This window comes from Salmo salar, unplaced genomic scaffold (assembly GCF_905237065.1).
Source record: "Salmo salar unplaced genomic scaffold, Ssal_v3.1, whole genome shotgun sequence".
Classification (NCBI taxonomy): domain Eukaryota; kingdom Metazoa; phylum Chordata; class Actinopteri; order Salmoniformes; family Salmonidae; genus Salmo; species Salmo salar.
The window spans coordinates 25001-42500 of NW_025547400.1; the positions used below are offsets into that span (position 1 = coordinate 25001).

At 35.9% G+C, this 17500-nt stretch overlaps 1 protein-coding gene across 1 annotated transcript in view; it reads left to right on the plus strand.

Annotated features, from left to right (window-relative positions):
* The window catches only part of LOC106593125 (slit homolog 2 protein), a gene marked incomplete at its 3' end in the record, with an annotated part of 51382 nt that overhangs the window by 854 nt on the left and 33028 nt on the right, over positions 1-17500 (plus strand). The window contains 1 exon segment of the mRNA XM_045711227.1: positions 1-905. This exon segment is cut by the window's left edge and continues 854 nt beyond it. Within this exon segment, the coding sequence (XP_045567183.1) occupies positions 697-905 (209 nt within the window).

Here is a 17500-nt window from a genome sequence, read left to right on the forward strand (position 1 = left end):
TGTGATTCTAAGCACGGGGCTCTTCGTCCGGTATTAACGGACGTCTGAAGGGAAATCAATACCTCAACCACGTTGACCTGCACGAGATCACCGAAGGGGGGAAAAATAAAAAACCGAATGCCGTTTCCTCGCTCTACGCGTGTTGGGAATTAATAACACAACCTCGCGTTGTGTCTAATCTCACCTGCTACGTGTGTGTGTGTGTGTGTGTGTGTGAGGGCGAGTGTGTGTGTGGGTGTGTGTGTGTGTGTTCGCCAAAGAATTCATTAGGAGGTGTTTCTTGGGTTTTTACCGTGTATACATCGTTTCACACCGGGAGAGGGGGGAGATTACCGCACTGCACGCCCGCTGCCATGTGGAAGAACTTTATTCCGCTCTAGCGTCTAGTTTGTCCGTCTACCAGCCTGCCGCTTTACCTCACTCTCTTTCCGCCCGGACCGTTGTCATCCAGACCCGCGGGTTTGTTCTGATATGTGATAATTTTTTATATATATATATGTTTTTAATATATATACTACAATAAAACCGCAACAAAACAAGGAGGAGCAAACACACAAAATAAACAAACAGAGAGGGAGAGAGAGAGTTGGAATCGTCCTCGTTGGGATTTTACTTCTCCTGTGGATTTTTACAAACCCTTCAGCGACTCCTTGGCCACCCGTCTCCTCAAAAACCAGTCAATCCACTGCAGCGATAATGTCTCTAAGGTCGAGGAGCTTCTTTGCTCCGGCCCTTGCCTCAGTTCGCTGTCTACTGGTCGTCCTCCTGGTGGTCCTGGGGCTACCCAGCCGGGCAGAGGGCCAGCCATGCCCGGCTCAGTGCTCTTGTTCCGGCTCTTCTGTGGACTGTCACGGCCAGGGTCTCCGCAGCGTTCCCAGGAATATACCACGGAACACAGAGAGACTGTGAGTTTATTTACTGTAGCAACTATATAGAGTTTATTGTCTATAGTATAGACCAGGTCTGTAGCAACTATATAGAGTTTATTGTCTATAATATAGACCAGGGGTATCAGGACTGTAGTCACTATATAGAGTTTATTGTCTATAATATAGACCAGGGGTATCAGGACTGTAGCAACTATATAGAGTTTATTGTCTATAGTATAGACCAGGTCTGTAGCAACTATATATAGTTTATTGTCTATAATATAGACCAGGTCTGTAGTCACTATATAGAGTTTATTGTCTATAGTATAGACCAGGTCTGTAGCAACTATATAGAGTTTATTGTCTATAATATAGACCAGTGGTATCAGGTCTGTAGTCACTATATAGAGTTTATTGTCTATAGTATAGACCAGGTCTGTAGCAACTATATAGAGTTTATTGTCTATAATATAGACCAGTGGTATCAGGTCTGTAGTCACTATATATAGTTTATTGTCTATAGTATAGACCAGGTCTGTAGCAACTATATAGAGTTTATTGTCTATAGTATAGACCAGGGGTATCAGGTCTGTAGCAACTATATAGAGTTTATTGTCTATAGTATAGACCAGGTCTGTAGTCACTATATAGAGTTTATTATATTATATATATTATATTATATTATATATATTTATTATATTATATAGACCAGTGGTATCAGGTCTGTAGCAACTATATATAGTTTATTGTCTATAGTATAGACCAGGTCTGTAGCAACTATATAGAGTTTATTGTCTATAGTATAGACCAGGTCTGTAGCAACTATATAGAGTTTATTGTCTATAATATAGACCAGTGGTATCAGGTCTGTAGCAACTATATAGAGTTTATTGTCTATAATATAGACCAGGGGTATCAGGACTGTAGTCACTATATAGAGTTTATTGTCTATAGTATAGACCAGGTCTGTAGCAACTATATAGAGTTTATTGTCTATAGTATAGACCAGGTCTGTAGCCACTATATAGAGTTTATTGTCTATAATATAGACCAGTGGTATCAGGTCTGTAGCAACTATATAGAGTTTATTGTCTATAATATAGACCAGTGGTATCAGGTCTGTAGCAACTATATAGAGTTTACTGTCTATAGTATAGACCAGGACTGTAGTCACTATATAGAGTTTGTTGTCTATAATATAGACCAGTGGTATCAGGTCTGTAGCAACTATATAGAGTTTATTGTCTATAATATAGACCAGGTCTGTAGTCACTATATAGAGTTTATTGTCTATAGTATAGACCAGGTCTGTAGCAACTATATAGAGTTTATTGTCTATAGTATAGACCAGGGGTATCAGGTCTGTAGCAACTATATAGAGTTTATTGTCTATAGTATAGACCAGGGGTATCAGGTCTGTAGTCACTATATAGAGTTTATTGTCTATAGTATAGACCAGGTCTGTAGCAACTATATAGAGTTTATTGTCTATAATATAGACCAGGTCTGTAGCAACTATATAGAGTTTATTGTCTATAGTATAGACCAGGTCTGTAGCAACTATATAGAGTTTATTGTCTATAGTATAGACCAGTTCTGTAGCAACTATATAGAGTTTATTGTCTATAGTATAGACCAGGTCTGTAGCAACTATATAGAGTTTATTGTCTATAGTATAGACCAGGGGTATCAGGTCTGTAGCAACTATATAGAGTTTATTGTCTATAGTATAGACCAGTGGTATCAGGTCTGTAGCAACTATATAGAGTTTATTGTCTATAGTATAGACCAGTGGTATCAGGTCTGTAGCAACTATATAGAGTTTATTGTCTATAGTATAGACCAGTGGTATCAGGTCTGTAGCAACTATATAGAGTTTATTGTCTATAGTATAGACCAGGGGTATCAGGTCTGTAGTCACTATATAGAGTTTATTGTCTATAGTATAGACCAGGTCTGTAGTCACTATATAGAGTTTATTGTCTATAGTATAGACCAGGTCTGTAGCAACTATATATAGTTTATTGTCTATAGTATAGACCAGGTCTGTAGCAACTATAAAGAGTTTATTGTCTATAGTATAGACCAGGGGTATCAGGTCTGTAGCAACTATATAGAGTTTATTGTCTATAATATAGACCAGGTCTGTAGCAACTATATAGAGTTTATTGTCTATAGTATAGACCAGGTCTGTAGTCACTATATAGAGTTTATTGTCTATAGTATAGACCAGGTCTGTAGCAACTATATAGAGTTTATTGTCTATAGTATAGACCAGGTCTGTAGCAACTATATAGAGTTTATTGTCTATAATATAGACCAGGTCTGTAGTCACTATATAGAGTTTATTGTCTATAGTATAGACCAGGGGTATCAGGTCTGTAGCAACTATATAGAGTTTATTGTCTATAATATAGACCAGGTCTGTAGCAACTATATAGAGTTTATTGTCTATAGTATAGACCAGGTCTGTAGCAACTATATAGAGTTTATTGTCTATAGTATAGACCAGTGATTTCCCACCAGGGGTATCAGGTCTGTAGCAACTATATAGAGTTTATTGTCTATAATATAGACCAGTGATTTCCCACCAGGGGTATCAGGTCTGTAGTCACTATATAGAGTTTATTGTCTATAGTATAGACCAGGGTTATCAGGTCTGTATCCACTATATAGAGTTTATTGTCTATAGTATAGACCAGTGATTTCCCACCAGGGGTATCAGGTCTGTAGTCACTATAAAGGGTCTGTAGTCACTATATAGAGTTTATTGTCTATAATATAGACCAGTGATTTCCAACCAGGGGTATCAGGTCTGTAGTCACTATATAGAGTTTATTGTCTATAATATAGACCAGGTCTGTAGTCACTATATAGAGTTTATTGTCTATAATATAGACCAGTGATTTCCCACCAGGGGTATCAGGTCTGTAGTCACTATATAGAGTTTATTGTCTATAATATAGACCAGGGGTATCAGGACTGTAGCAACTATATATAGTTTATTGTCTATAGTATAGACCAGGTCTGTAGCAACTATGTAGAGTTTATTGTCTATAATATAGACCAGTGGTATCAGGTCTGTAGCAACTATATAGAGTTTATTGTCTATAGTATAGACCAGGACTGTAGTCACTATATAGAGTTTATTGTCTATAGTATAGACCAGGGGTATCAGGTCTGTAGCAACTATATAGAGTTTATTGTCTATAGTATAGACCAGGTCTGTAGTCACTATATAGAGTTTATTGTCTATAGTATAGACCAGGTCTGTAGCAACTATATAGAGTTTATTGTCTATAGTATAGACCAGGTCTGTAGCAACTATATAGAGTTTATTGTCTATAATATAGACCAGGTCTGTAGTCACTATATAGAGTTTATTGTCTATAGTATAGACGAGGTCTGTAGCAACTATATAGAGTTTATTGTCTATAGTATAGACCAGGTCTGTAGCAACTATATAGAGTTTATTGTATATAGTATAGACCAGGGGTATCAGGTCTGTAGCAACTATATAGAGTTTATTGTCTATAGTATAGACCAGGGGTATCAGGTCTGTAGTCACTATATAGAGTTTATTGTCTATAGTATAGACCAGGTCTGTAGCAACTATATAGAGTTTATTGTCTATAATATAGACCAGGTCTGTAGCAACTATATAGAGTTTATTGTCTATAGTATAGACCAGGTCTGTAGCAACTATATAGAGTTTATTGTCTATAGTATAGACCAGTTCTGTAGCAACTATATAGAGTTTATTGTCTATAGTATAGACCAGGTCTGTAGCAACTATATAGAGTTTATTGTCTATAGTATAGACCAGGGGTATCAGGTCTGTAGCAACTATATAGAGTTTATTGTCTATAATATAGACCAGGTCTGTAGCAACTATATAGAGTTTATTGTCTATAGTATAGACCAGGTCTGTAGTCACTATATAGAGTTTATTGTCTATAGTATAGACCAGTGGTATCAGGTCTGTAGTCACTATATAGAGTTTATTGTCTATAGTATAGACCAGGTCTGTAGCCACTATATAGAGTTTATTGTCTATAGTATAGACCAGGTCTGTAGTCACTATATAGAGTTTATTGTCTATAGTATAGACCAGTGGTATCAGGTCTGTAGCAACTATATAGAGTTTATTGTCTATAGTATAGACCAGGTCTGTAGCAACTATATAGAGTTTATTGTCTATAGTATAGACCAGGTCTGTAGCCACTATATAGAGTTTATTGTCTATAGTATAGACCAGGGGTATCAGGTCTGTAGCAACTATATAGAGTTTATTGTCTATAATATAGACCAGTGGTATCAGGTCTGTAGCAACTATATAGAGTTTATTGTCTATAGTATAGACCAGGTCTGTAGCAACTATATATAGTTTATTGTCTATAATATAGACCAGGTCTGTAGTCACTATATAGAGTTTATTGTCTATAGTATAGACCAGGGGTATCAGGTCTGTAGCCACTATATAGAGTTTATTGTCTATAGTATAGACCAGGGGTATCAGGTCTGTAGCCACTATATAGAGTTTATTGTCTATAGTATAGACCAGTGGTATCAGGTCTGTAGCAACTATATAGAGTTTATTGTCTATAGTATAGACCAGGTCTGTAGTCACTATATAGAGTTTATTGTCTATAATATAGACCAGGGGTATCAGGTCTGTAGCCACTATATAGAGTTTATTGTCTATAGTATAGACCAGTGATTTCCCACCAGGGGTAACAGGTCTGTAGCAACTATGTAGAGTTTATTGTCTATAATATAGACCAGTGGTATCAGGTCTGTAGCAACTATATAGAGTTTATTGTCTATAGTATAGACCAGGGGTATCAGGTCTGTAGCAACTATATAGAGTTTATTGTCTATAGTATAGACCAGGTCTGTAGCAACTATATAGAGTTTATTGTCTATAGTATAGACCAGTGATTTCCCACCAGGGGTATCAGGACTGTAGCAACTATATATAGTTTATTGTCTATAGTATAGACCAGGGGTATCAGGTCTGTAGTCACTATATAGAGTTTATTGTCTATAATATAGACCAGTGGTATCAGGTCTGTAGTCACTATATATAGTTTATTGTCTATAGTATAGACCAGGTCTGTAGCCACTATATAGAGTTTATTGTCTATAGTATAGACCAGTGGTATCAGGACTGTAGCAACTATATATAGTTTATTGTCTATAGTATAGACAAGGGGTATCAGGACTGTAGCAACTATATATAGTTTATTGTCTATAATATAGACCAGGTCTGTAGCAACTATATATAGTTTATTGTCTATAGTATAGACCAGGTCTGTAGCCACTATATAGAGTTTATTGTCTATAGTATAGACCAGTGGTATCAGGTCTGTAGTCACTATATAGAGTTTATTGTCTATAATATAGACCAGGTCTGTAGCAACTATATATAGTTTATTGTCTATAGTATAGACCAGGTCTGTAGTCACTATATAGAGTTTATTGTCTATAGTATAGACCAGGTCTGTAGCAACTATATATAGTTTATTGTCTATAGTATAGACCAGGTCTGTAGCAACTATATATAGTTTATTGTCTATAATATAGACCAGGTCTGTAGCAACTATAAAGGGTTTATTGTCTATAATATAGACCAGTGGTATCAGGTCTGTAGCAACTATATAGAGTTTATTGTCTATAGTATAGACCAGGTCTGTAGCAACTATATAGAGTTTATTGTCTATAGTATAGACCAGTGGTATCAGGTCTGTAGCAACTATATAGAGTTTATTGTCTATAGTATAGACCAGGTCTGTAGCAACTATATAGAGTTTATTGTCTATAGTATAGACCAGTGGTATCAGGTCTGTAGCAACTATATAGAGTTTATTGTCTATAGTATAGACCAGGTCTGTAGCAACTATATAGAGTTTATTGTCTATAGTATAGACCAGGGGTATCAGGTCTGTAGCAACTATATAGAGTTTATTGTCTATAATATAGACCAGTGGTATCAGGTCTGTAGTCACTATATAGAGTTTATTGTCTATAGTATAGACCAGTTCTGTAGCAACTATATAGAGTTTATTGTCTATAGTATAGACCAGGTCTGTAGCAACTATATAGAGTTTATTGTCTATAGTATAGACCAGGTCTGTAGTCACTATATAGAGTTTATTGTCTATAGTATAGACCAGTTCTGTAGCAACTATATAGAGTTTATTGTCTATAGTATAGACCAGGTCTGTAGTCACTATATAGAGTTTATTGTCTATAGTATAGACCAGGTCTGTAGCCACTATATAGAGTTTATTGTCTATAATATAGACCAGTGGTATCAGGTCTGTAGTCACTATATAGAGTTTATTGTCTATAATATAGACCAGGTCTGTAGCAACTATATAGAGTTTATTGTCTATAGTATAGACCAGTTCTGTAGCAACTATATAGAGTTTATTGTCTATAGTATAGACCAGGTCTGTAGTCACTATATAGAGTTTATTGTCTATAGTATAGACCAGGTCTGTAGTCACTATATAGAGTTTATTGTCTATAATATAGACCAGTGGTATCAGGTCTGTAGTCACTATATAGAGTTTATTGTCTATAATATAGACCAGGTCTGTAGTCACTATATAGAGTTTATTGTCTATAGTATAGACCAGGTCTGTAGCAACTATATAGAGTTTATTGTCTATAATATAGACCAGGTCTGTAGTCACTATATAGAGTTTATTGTCTATAGTATAGACCAGGGGTATCAGGTCTGTAGCAACTATATAGAGTTTATTGTCTATAATATAGACCAGGTCTGTAGCAACTATATAGAGTTTATTGTCTATAGTATAGACCAGGTCTGTAGCAACTATATAGAGTTTATTGTCTATAGTATAGACCAGTGATTTCCCACCAGGGGTATCAGGTCTGTAGCAACTATATAGAGTTTATTGTCTATAATATAGACCAGTGATTTCCCACCAGGGGTATCAGGTCTGTAGTCACTATATAGAGTTTATTGTCTATAGTATAGACCAGGGTTATCAGGTCTGTATCCACTATATAGAGTTTATTGTCTATAGTATAGACCAGTGATTTCCCACCAGGGGTATCAGGTCTGTAGTCACTATATAGAGTTTATTGTCTATAATATAGACCAGGGGTATCAGGTCTGTAGTCACTATAAAGGGTCTGTAGTCACTATATAGAGTTTATTGTCTATAGTATAGACCAGTGATTTCCAACCAGGGGTATCAGGACTGTAGTCACTATATAGAGTTTATTGTCTATAGTATAGACCAGGGGTATCAGGTCTGTAGTCACTATATAGAGTTTATTGTCTATAGTATAGACCAGGTCTGTAGCAACTATATAGAGTTTATTGTCTATAATATAGACCAGGTCTGTAGCAACTATATAGAGTTTATTGTCTATAGTATAGACCAGGTCTGTAGCAACTATATAGAGTTTATTGTCTATAGTATAGACCAGTTCTGTAGCAACTATATAGAGTTTATTGTCTATAGTATAGACCAGGTCTGTAGCAACTATATAGAGTTTATTGTCTATAGTATAGACCAGGTCTGTAGCAACTATATAGAGTTTATTGTCTATAGTATAGACCAGTGGTATCAGGTCTGTAGCAACTATATAGAGTTTATTGTCTATAGTATAGACCAGTGGTATCAGGTCTGTAGCAACTATATAGAGTTTATTGTCTATAGTATAGACCAGTGGTATCAGGTCTGTAGCAACTATATAGAGTTTATTGTCTATAGTATAGACCAGGGGTATCAGGTCTGTAGTCACTATATAGAGTTTATTGTCTATAGTATAGACCAGGTCTGTAGTCACTATATAGAGTTTATTGTCTATAGTATAGACCAGGTCTGTAGCAACTATATATAGTTTATTGTCTATAGTATAGACCAGGTCTGTAGCAACTATAAAGAGTTTATTGTCTATAGTATAGACCAGGGGTATCAGGTCTGTAGCAACTATATAGAGTTTATTGTCTATAATATAGACCTGGTCTGTAGCAACTATATAGAGTTTATTGTCTATAGTATAGACCAGGTCTGTAGTCACTATATAGAGTTTATTGTCTATAGTATAGACCAGGTCTGTAGCAACTATATAGAGTTTATTGTCTATAGTATAGACCAGGTCTGTAGCAACTATATAGAGTTTATTGTCTATAATATAGACCAGGTCTGTAGTCACTATATAGAGTTTATTGTCTATAGTATAGACCAGGGTATCAGGTCTGTAGCAACTATATAGAGTTTATTGTCTATAATATAGACCAGGTCTGTAGCAACTATATAGAGTTTATTGTCTATAGTATAGACCAGGTCTGTAGCAACTATATAGAGTTTATTGTCTATAGTATAGACCAGTGATTTCCCACCAGGGGTATCAGGTCTGTAGCAACTATATAGAGTTTATTGTCTATAATATAGACCAGTGATTTCCCACCAGGGGTATCAGGTCTGTAGTCACTATATAGAGTTTATTGTCTATAGTATAGACCAGGGTTATCAGGTCTGTATCCACTATATAGAGTTTATTGTCTATAGTATAGACCAGTGATTTCCCACCAGGGGTATCAGGTCTGTAGTCACTATAAAGGGTCTGTAGTCACTATATAGAGTTTATTGTCTATAATATAGACCAGTGATTTCCAACCAGGGGTATCAGGTCTGTAGTCACTATATAGAGTTTATTGTCTATAATATAGACCAGGTCTGTAGTCACTATATAGAGTTTATTGTCTATAATATAGACCAGTGATTTCCCACCAGGGGTATCAGGTCTGTAGTCACTATATAGAGTTTATTGTCTATAATATAGACCAGGGGTATCAGGACTGTAGCAACTATATATAGTTTATTGTCTATAGTATAGACCAGGTCTGTAGCAACTATATATAGTTTATTGTCTATAGTATAGACCAGGTCTGTAGCAACTATATAGAGTTTATTGTCTATAGTATAGACCAGTTCTGTAGTCACTATATATAGTTTATTGTCTATAGTATAGACCAGGTCTGTAGTCACTATATAGAGTTTATTGTCTATAATATAGACCAGGGGTATCAGGACTGTAGTCACTATATATAGTTTATTGTCTATAATATAGACCAGGGGTATCAGGACTGTAGCAACTATATATAGTTTATTGTCTATAGTATAGACCAGGTCTGTAGCAACTATGTAGAGTTTATTGTCTATAATATAGACCAGTGGTATCAGGTCTGTAGCAACTATATAGAGTTTATTGTCTATAGTATAGACCAGGACTGTAGTCACTATATAGAGTTTATTGTCTATAGTATAGACCAGGGGTATCAGGTCTGTAGCAACTATATAGAGTTTATTGTCTATAGTATAGACCAGGTCTGTAGTCACTATATAGAGTTTATTGTCTATAGTATAGACCAGGTCTGTAGCAACTATATAGAGTTTATTGTCTATAGTATAGACCAGGTCTGTAGCAACTATATAGAGTTTATTGTCTATAATATAGACCAGGTCTGTAGTCACTATATAGAGTTTATTGTCTATAGTATAGACGAGGTCTGTAGCAACTATATAGAGTTTATTGTCTATAGTATAGACCAGGTCTGTAGCAACTATATAGAGTTTATTGTATATAGTATAGACCAGGGGTATCAGGTCTGTAGCAACTATATAGAGTTTATTGTCTATAGTATAGACCAGGGGTATCAGGTCTGTAGTCACTATATAGAGTTTATTGTCTATAGTATAGACCAGGTCTGTAGCAACTATATAGAGTTTATTGTCTATAATATAGACCAGGTCTGTAGCAACTATATAGAGTTTATTGTCTATAGTATAGACCAGGTCTGTAGCAACTATATAGAGTTTATTGTCTATAGTATAGACCAGTTCTGTAGCAACTATATAGAGTTTATTGTCTATAGTATAGACCAGGTCTGTAGCAACTATATAGAGTTTATTGTCTATAGTATAGACCAGGGGTATCAGGTCTGTAGCAACTATATAGAGTTTATTGTCTATAATATAGACCAGGTCTGTAGCAACTATATAGAGTTTATTGTCTATAGTATAGACCAGGTCTGTAGTCACTATATAGAGTTTATTGTCTATAGTATAGACCAGTGGTATCAGGTCTGTAGTCACTATATAGAGTTTATTGTCTATAGTATAGACCAGGTCTGTAGCCACTATATAGAGTTTATTGTCTATAGTATAGACCAGGTCTGTAGTCACTATATAGAGTTTATTGTCTATAGTATAGACCAGTGGTATCAGGTCTGTAGCAACTATATAGAGTTTATTGTCTATAGTATAGACCAGGTCTGTAGCAACTATATAGAGTTTATTGTCTATAGTATAGACCAGGTCTGTAGCCACTATATAGAGTTTATTGTCTATAGTATAGACCAGGGGTATCAGGTCTGTAGCAACTATATAGAGTTTATTGTCTATAATATAGACCAGTGGTATCAGGTCTGTAGCAACTATATAGAGTTTATTGTCTATAGTATAGACCAGGTCTGTAGCAACTATATATAGTTTATTGTCTATAATATAGACCAGGTCTGTAGTCACTATATAGAGTTTATTGTCTATAGTATAGACCAGGGGTATCAGGTCTGTAGCCACTATATAGAGTTTATTGTCTATAGTATAGACCAGGGGTATCAGGTCTGTAGCCACTATATAGAGTTTATTGTCTATAGTATAGACCAGTGGTATCAGGTCTGTAGCAACTATATAGAGTTTATTGTCTATAGTATAGACCAGGTCTGTAGTCACTATATAGAGTTTATTGTCTATAATATAGACCAGGGGTATCAGGTCTGTAGCCACTATATAGAGTTTATTGTCTATAGTATAGACCAGTGATTTCCCACCAGGGGTAACAGGTCTGTAGCAACTATGTAGAGTTTATTGTCTATAATATAGACCAGTGGTATCAGGTCTGTAGCAACTATATAGAGTTTATTGTCTATAGTATAGACCAGGGGTATCAGGTCTGTAGCAACTATATAGAGTTTATTGTCTATAGTATAGACCAGGTCTGTAGCAACTATATAGAGTTTATTGTCTATAGTATAGACCAGTGATTTCCCACCAGGGGTATCAGGACTGTAGCAACTATATATAGTTTATTGTCTATAGTATAGACCAGGGGTATCAGGTCTGTAGTCACTATATAGAGTTTATTGTCTATAATATAGACCAGTGGTATCAGGTCTGTAGTCACTATATATAGTTTATTGTCTATAGTATAGACCAGGTCTGTAGCCACTATATAGAGTTTATTGTCTATAGTATAGACCAGTGGTATCAGGACTGTAGCAACTATATATAGTTTATTGTCTATAGTATAGACAAGGGGTATCAGGACTGTAGCAACTATATATAGTTTATTGTCTATAATATAGACCAGGTCTGTAGCAACTATATATAGTTTATTGTCTATAGTATAGACCAGGTCTGTAGCCACTATATAGAGTTTATTGTCTATAGTATAGACCAGTGGTATCAGGTCTGTAGTCACTATATAGAGTTTATTGTCTATAATATAGACCAGGTCTGTAGCAACTATATATAGTTTATTGTCTATAGTATAGACCAGGTCTGTAGTCACTATATAGAGTTTATTGTCTATAGTATAGACCAGGTCTGTAGCAACTATATATAGTTTATTGTCTATAGTATAGACCAGGTCTGTAGCAACTATATATAGTTTATTGTCTATAATATAGACCAGGTCTGTAGCAACTATAAAGGGTTTATTGTCTATAATATAGACCAGTGGTATCAGGTCTGTAGCAACTATATAGAGTTTATTGTCTATAGTATAGACCAGGTCTGTAGCAACTATATAGAGTTTATTGTCTATAGTATAGACCAGTGGTATCAGGTCTGTAGCAACTATATAGAGTTTATTGTCTATAGTATAGACCAGGTCTGTAGCAACTATATAGAGTTTATTGTCTATAGTATAGACCAGTGGTATCAGGTCTGTAGCAACTATATAGAGTTTATTGTCTATAGTATAGACCAGGTCTGTAGCAACTATATAGAGTTTATTGTCTATAGTATAGACCAGGGGTATCAGGTCTGTAGCAACTATATAGAGTTTATTGTCTATAATATAGACCAGTGGTATCAGGTCTGTAGTCACTATATAGAGTTTATTGTCTATAGTATAGACCAGTTCTGTAGCAACTATATAGAGTTTATTGTCTATAGTATAGACCAGGTCTGTAGCAACTATATAGAGTTTATTGTCTATAGTATAGACCAGGTCTGTAGTCACTATATAGAGTTTATTGTCTATAGTATAGACCAGTTCTGTAGCAACTATATAGAGTTTATTGTCTATAGTATAGACCAGGTCTGTAGTCACTATATAGAGTTTATTGTCTATAGTATAGACCAGGTCTGTAGCCACTATATAGAGTTTATTGTCTATAATATAGACCAGTGGTATCAGGTCTGTAGTCACTATATAGAGTTTATTGTCTATAATATAGACCAGGTCTGTAGCAACTATATAGAGTTTATTGTCTATAGTATAGACCAGTTCTGTAGCAACTATATAGAGTTTATTGTCTATAGTATAGACCAGGTCTGTAGTCACTATATAGAGTTTATTGTCTATAGTATAGACCAGGTCTGTAGTCACTATATAGAGTTTATTGTCTATAATATAGACCAGTGGTATCAGGTCTGTAGTCACTATATAGAGTTTATTGTCTATAATATAGACCAGGTCTGTAGTCACTATATAGAGTTTATTGTCTATAGTATAGACCAGGTCTGTAGCAACTATATAGAGTTTATTGTCTATAATATAGACCAGGTCTGTAGTCACTATATAGAGTTTATTGTCTATAGTATAGACCAGGGGTATCAGGTCTGTAGCAACTATATAGAGTTTATTGTCTATAATATAGACCAGGTCTGTAGCAACTATATAGAGTTTATTGTCTATAGTATAGACCAGGTCTGTAGCAACTATATAGAGTTTATTGTCTATAGTATAGACCAGTGATTTCCCACCAGGGGTATCAGGTCTGTAGCAACTATATAGAGTTTATTGTCTATAATATAGACCAGTGATTTCCCACCAGGGGTATCAGGTCTGTAGTCACTATATAGAGTTTATTGTCTATAGTATAGACCAGGGTTATCAGGTCTGTATCCACTATATAGAGTTTATTGTCTATAGTATAGACCAGTGATTTCCCACCAGGGGTATCAGGTCTGTAGTCACTATATAGAGTTTATTGTCTATAATATAGACCAGGGGTATCAGGTCTGTAGTCACTATAAAGGGTCTGTAGTCACTATATAGAGTTTATTGTCTATAGTATAGACCAGTGATTTCCAACCAGGGGTATCAGGACTGTAGTCACTATATAGAGTTTATTGTCTATAGTATAGACCAGGGGTATCAGGTCTGTAGTCACTATATAGAGTTTATTGTCTATAATATAGACCAGGTCTGTAGTCACTATATAGAGTTTATTGTCTATAATATAGACCAGTGATTTCCCACCAGGGGTATCAGGTCTGTAGTCACTATATAGAGTTTATTGTCTATAATATAGACCAGGGGTATCAGGACTGTAGCAACTATATAGAGTTTATTGTCTATAGTATAGACCAGGTCTGTAGCAACTATGTAGAGTTTATTGTCTATAGTATAGACCAGGGGTATCAGGTCTGTAGCAACTATATAGAGTTTATTGTCTATAATATAGACCAGGGGTATCAGGTCTGTAGTCACTATAAAGGGGTTGTTGTCTATAATATAGACCATTGATTTCCAACCAGGGGTATCAGGTCTGTAGTCACTATAAAGGGTTTGTAGTCACTATAAAGGGTCTGTAGTCACTATAAAGGGTCTGTAGTCACTATAAAGGGTCTGTAGTCACTATAAAGGGTCTGTAGTCACTATAAAGGGTCTGTAGTCACTATAAAGGGTCTGTAGTCACTATAAAGGGTTTGTAGTCACTATAAAGGGTTTGTAGTCACTATAAAGGGTCTGTAGTCACTATAAAGGGTTTGTAGTCACTATAAAGGGTTTGTTGTCTATAATATAGACCACTGATTTCCAACCAGGGGTATCAGGTCTGTAGTCACTATAAAGGGTTTGTTGTCACTATAAAGGGTCTGTAGTCACTATAAAGGGTTTGTAGTCACTATAAAGGGTCTGTAGTCACTATAAAGGGTCTGTAGTCACTATAAAGGGTCTGTAGTCACTATAAAGGGTCTGTAGTCACTATAAAGGGTTTGTAGTCACTATAAAGGGTTTGTAGTCACTATAAAGGGTCTGTAGTCACTATAAAGGGTTTGTAGTCACTATAAAGGGTTTGTTGTCTATAATATAGACCAGTGATTTCCAACCAGGGGTATCAGGTCTGTAGTCACTATAAAGGGTTTGTAGTCACTATAAAGGGTCTGTAGTCACTATAAAGGGTTTGTAGTCACTATAAAGGGTTTGTAGTCACTATAAAGGGTCTGTAGTCACTATAAAGGGTCTGTAGTCACTATAAAGGGTTTGTAGTCACTATAAAGGGTCTGTAGTCACTATAAAGGGTCTGTAGTCACTATAAAGGGTCTGTAGCCACTATAAAGGGTCTGTAGTCACTATAAAGGGTCTGTAGTCACTATAAAGGGTCTGTAGTCACTATAAAGGGTTTGTAGTCACTATAAAGGGTTTGTAGTCACTATAAAGGGTCTGTAGTCACTATAAAGGGTCTGTAGTCACTATAAAGGGTTTGTAGTCACTATAAAGGGTTTGTAGTCACTATAAAGGGTCTGTAGTCACTATAAAGGGTCTGTAGTCACTATAAAGGGTTTGTTGTCTATAATATAGACCAGTGATTTCCAACCAGGGGTATCAGGTCTGTAGTCACTATAAAGGGTTTGTAGTCACTATAAAGGGTCTGTAGTCACTATAAAGGGTTTGTAGTCACTATAAAGGGTTTGTAGTCACTATAAAGGGTTTGTAGTCACTATAAAGGGTCTGTAGTCACTATAAAGGGTCTGTAGTCACTATAAAGGGTCTGTAGTCACTATAAAGGGTCTGTAGTCACTATAAAGGGTCTGTAGTCACTATAAAGGGTCTGTAGTCACTATAAAGGGTTTGTAGTCACTATAAAGGGTCTGTAGTCACTATAAAGGGTCTGTAGTCACTATAAAGGGTCTGTAGTCACTATAAAGGGTCTGTAGTCACTATAAAGGGTTTGTAGTCACTATAAAGGGTTTGTAGTCACTATAAAGGGTCTGTAGTCACTATAAAGGGTTTGTAGTCACTATAAAGGGTTTGTTGTCTATAATATAGACCAGTGATTTCCAACCAGGGGTATCAGGTCTGTAGTCACTATAAAGGGTTTGTAGTCACTATAAAGAGTCTGTAGTCACTATAAAGGGTTTGTAGTCACTATAAAGGGTCTGTAGTCACTATAAAGGGTCTGTAGTCACTATAAAGGGTCTGTAGTCACTATAAAGGGTCTGTAGTCACTATAAAGGGTTTGTAGTCACTATAAAGGGTTTGTAGTCACTATAAAGGGTTTGTAGTCACTATAAAGGGTCTGTAGTCACTATAAAGGGTTTGTAGTCACTATAAATGGTTTGTAGTCACTATAAAGGGTCTGTAGTCACTATAAAGGGTCTGTAGTCACTATAAAGGGTTTGTTGTCTATAATATAGACCAGTGATTTCCAACCAGGGGTATCAGGTCTCTAGTCACTATAAAGGGTTTGTAGTCACTATAAAGGGTCTGTAGTCACTATAAAGGGTTTGTAGTCACTATAAAGGGTTTGTAGTCACTATAAAGGGTCTGTAGTCACTATAAAGGGTCTGTAGTCACTATAAAGGGTCTGTAGTCACTATAAAGGGTCTGTAGTCACTATAAAGGGTCTGTAGTCACTATAAAGGGTTTGTAGTCACTATAAAGGGTTTGTAGTCACTATAAAGGGTCTGTAGTCACTATAAAGGGTTTGTAGTCACTATAAAGGGTCTGTAGTCACTATAAAGGGTCTGTAGTCACTATAAAGGGTTTGTAGCCACTATAAAGGGTTTGTTGTCTATAATATAGACCAGTGATTTCCCACCAGGGGTATCAGGACTGAATCCACAGGTTGTACTGGAGAAGACTCATGGGAGAGTAGGGGTTGTTGGGAAAATACACATGAGGGAGGGGTACTTCCGTGGTTCTTCCGGGGTACTTCCGGGGTACTTCCGGGGTTCTTCCGGGGTACTTCCGGGGTTCTTCCGGGGTACTTCCGGGGTTCTTCCGGGGTACTTCCGGGGTACTTCCGGTGCAGAGCAGCGTTCAGTTGGTGGTACAGTAACCTAAAAAAAAAGTTGTGAACCACTGAAATAGCCATCCATTATCATAATATATTGATTATAATTATCTGCTGTGAAAGTCCTACAAACATAATTCTCCCAAAAAATAAGTCCTTCTGGTGAAGTGGTTCACAGCAGAACCACAAAAATAACATTTTATTGATAATTAAATTGATAATTATTAAAGAAGTGGCGTAGAAAGTGGAATCATTTGTTCTCGGACAGTTTATTAATTTGTCCCGTTTAAATTCGGTAATCGGTTCATGAAGTTTATGGGTTTATGTTTATTAA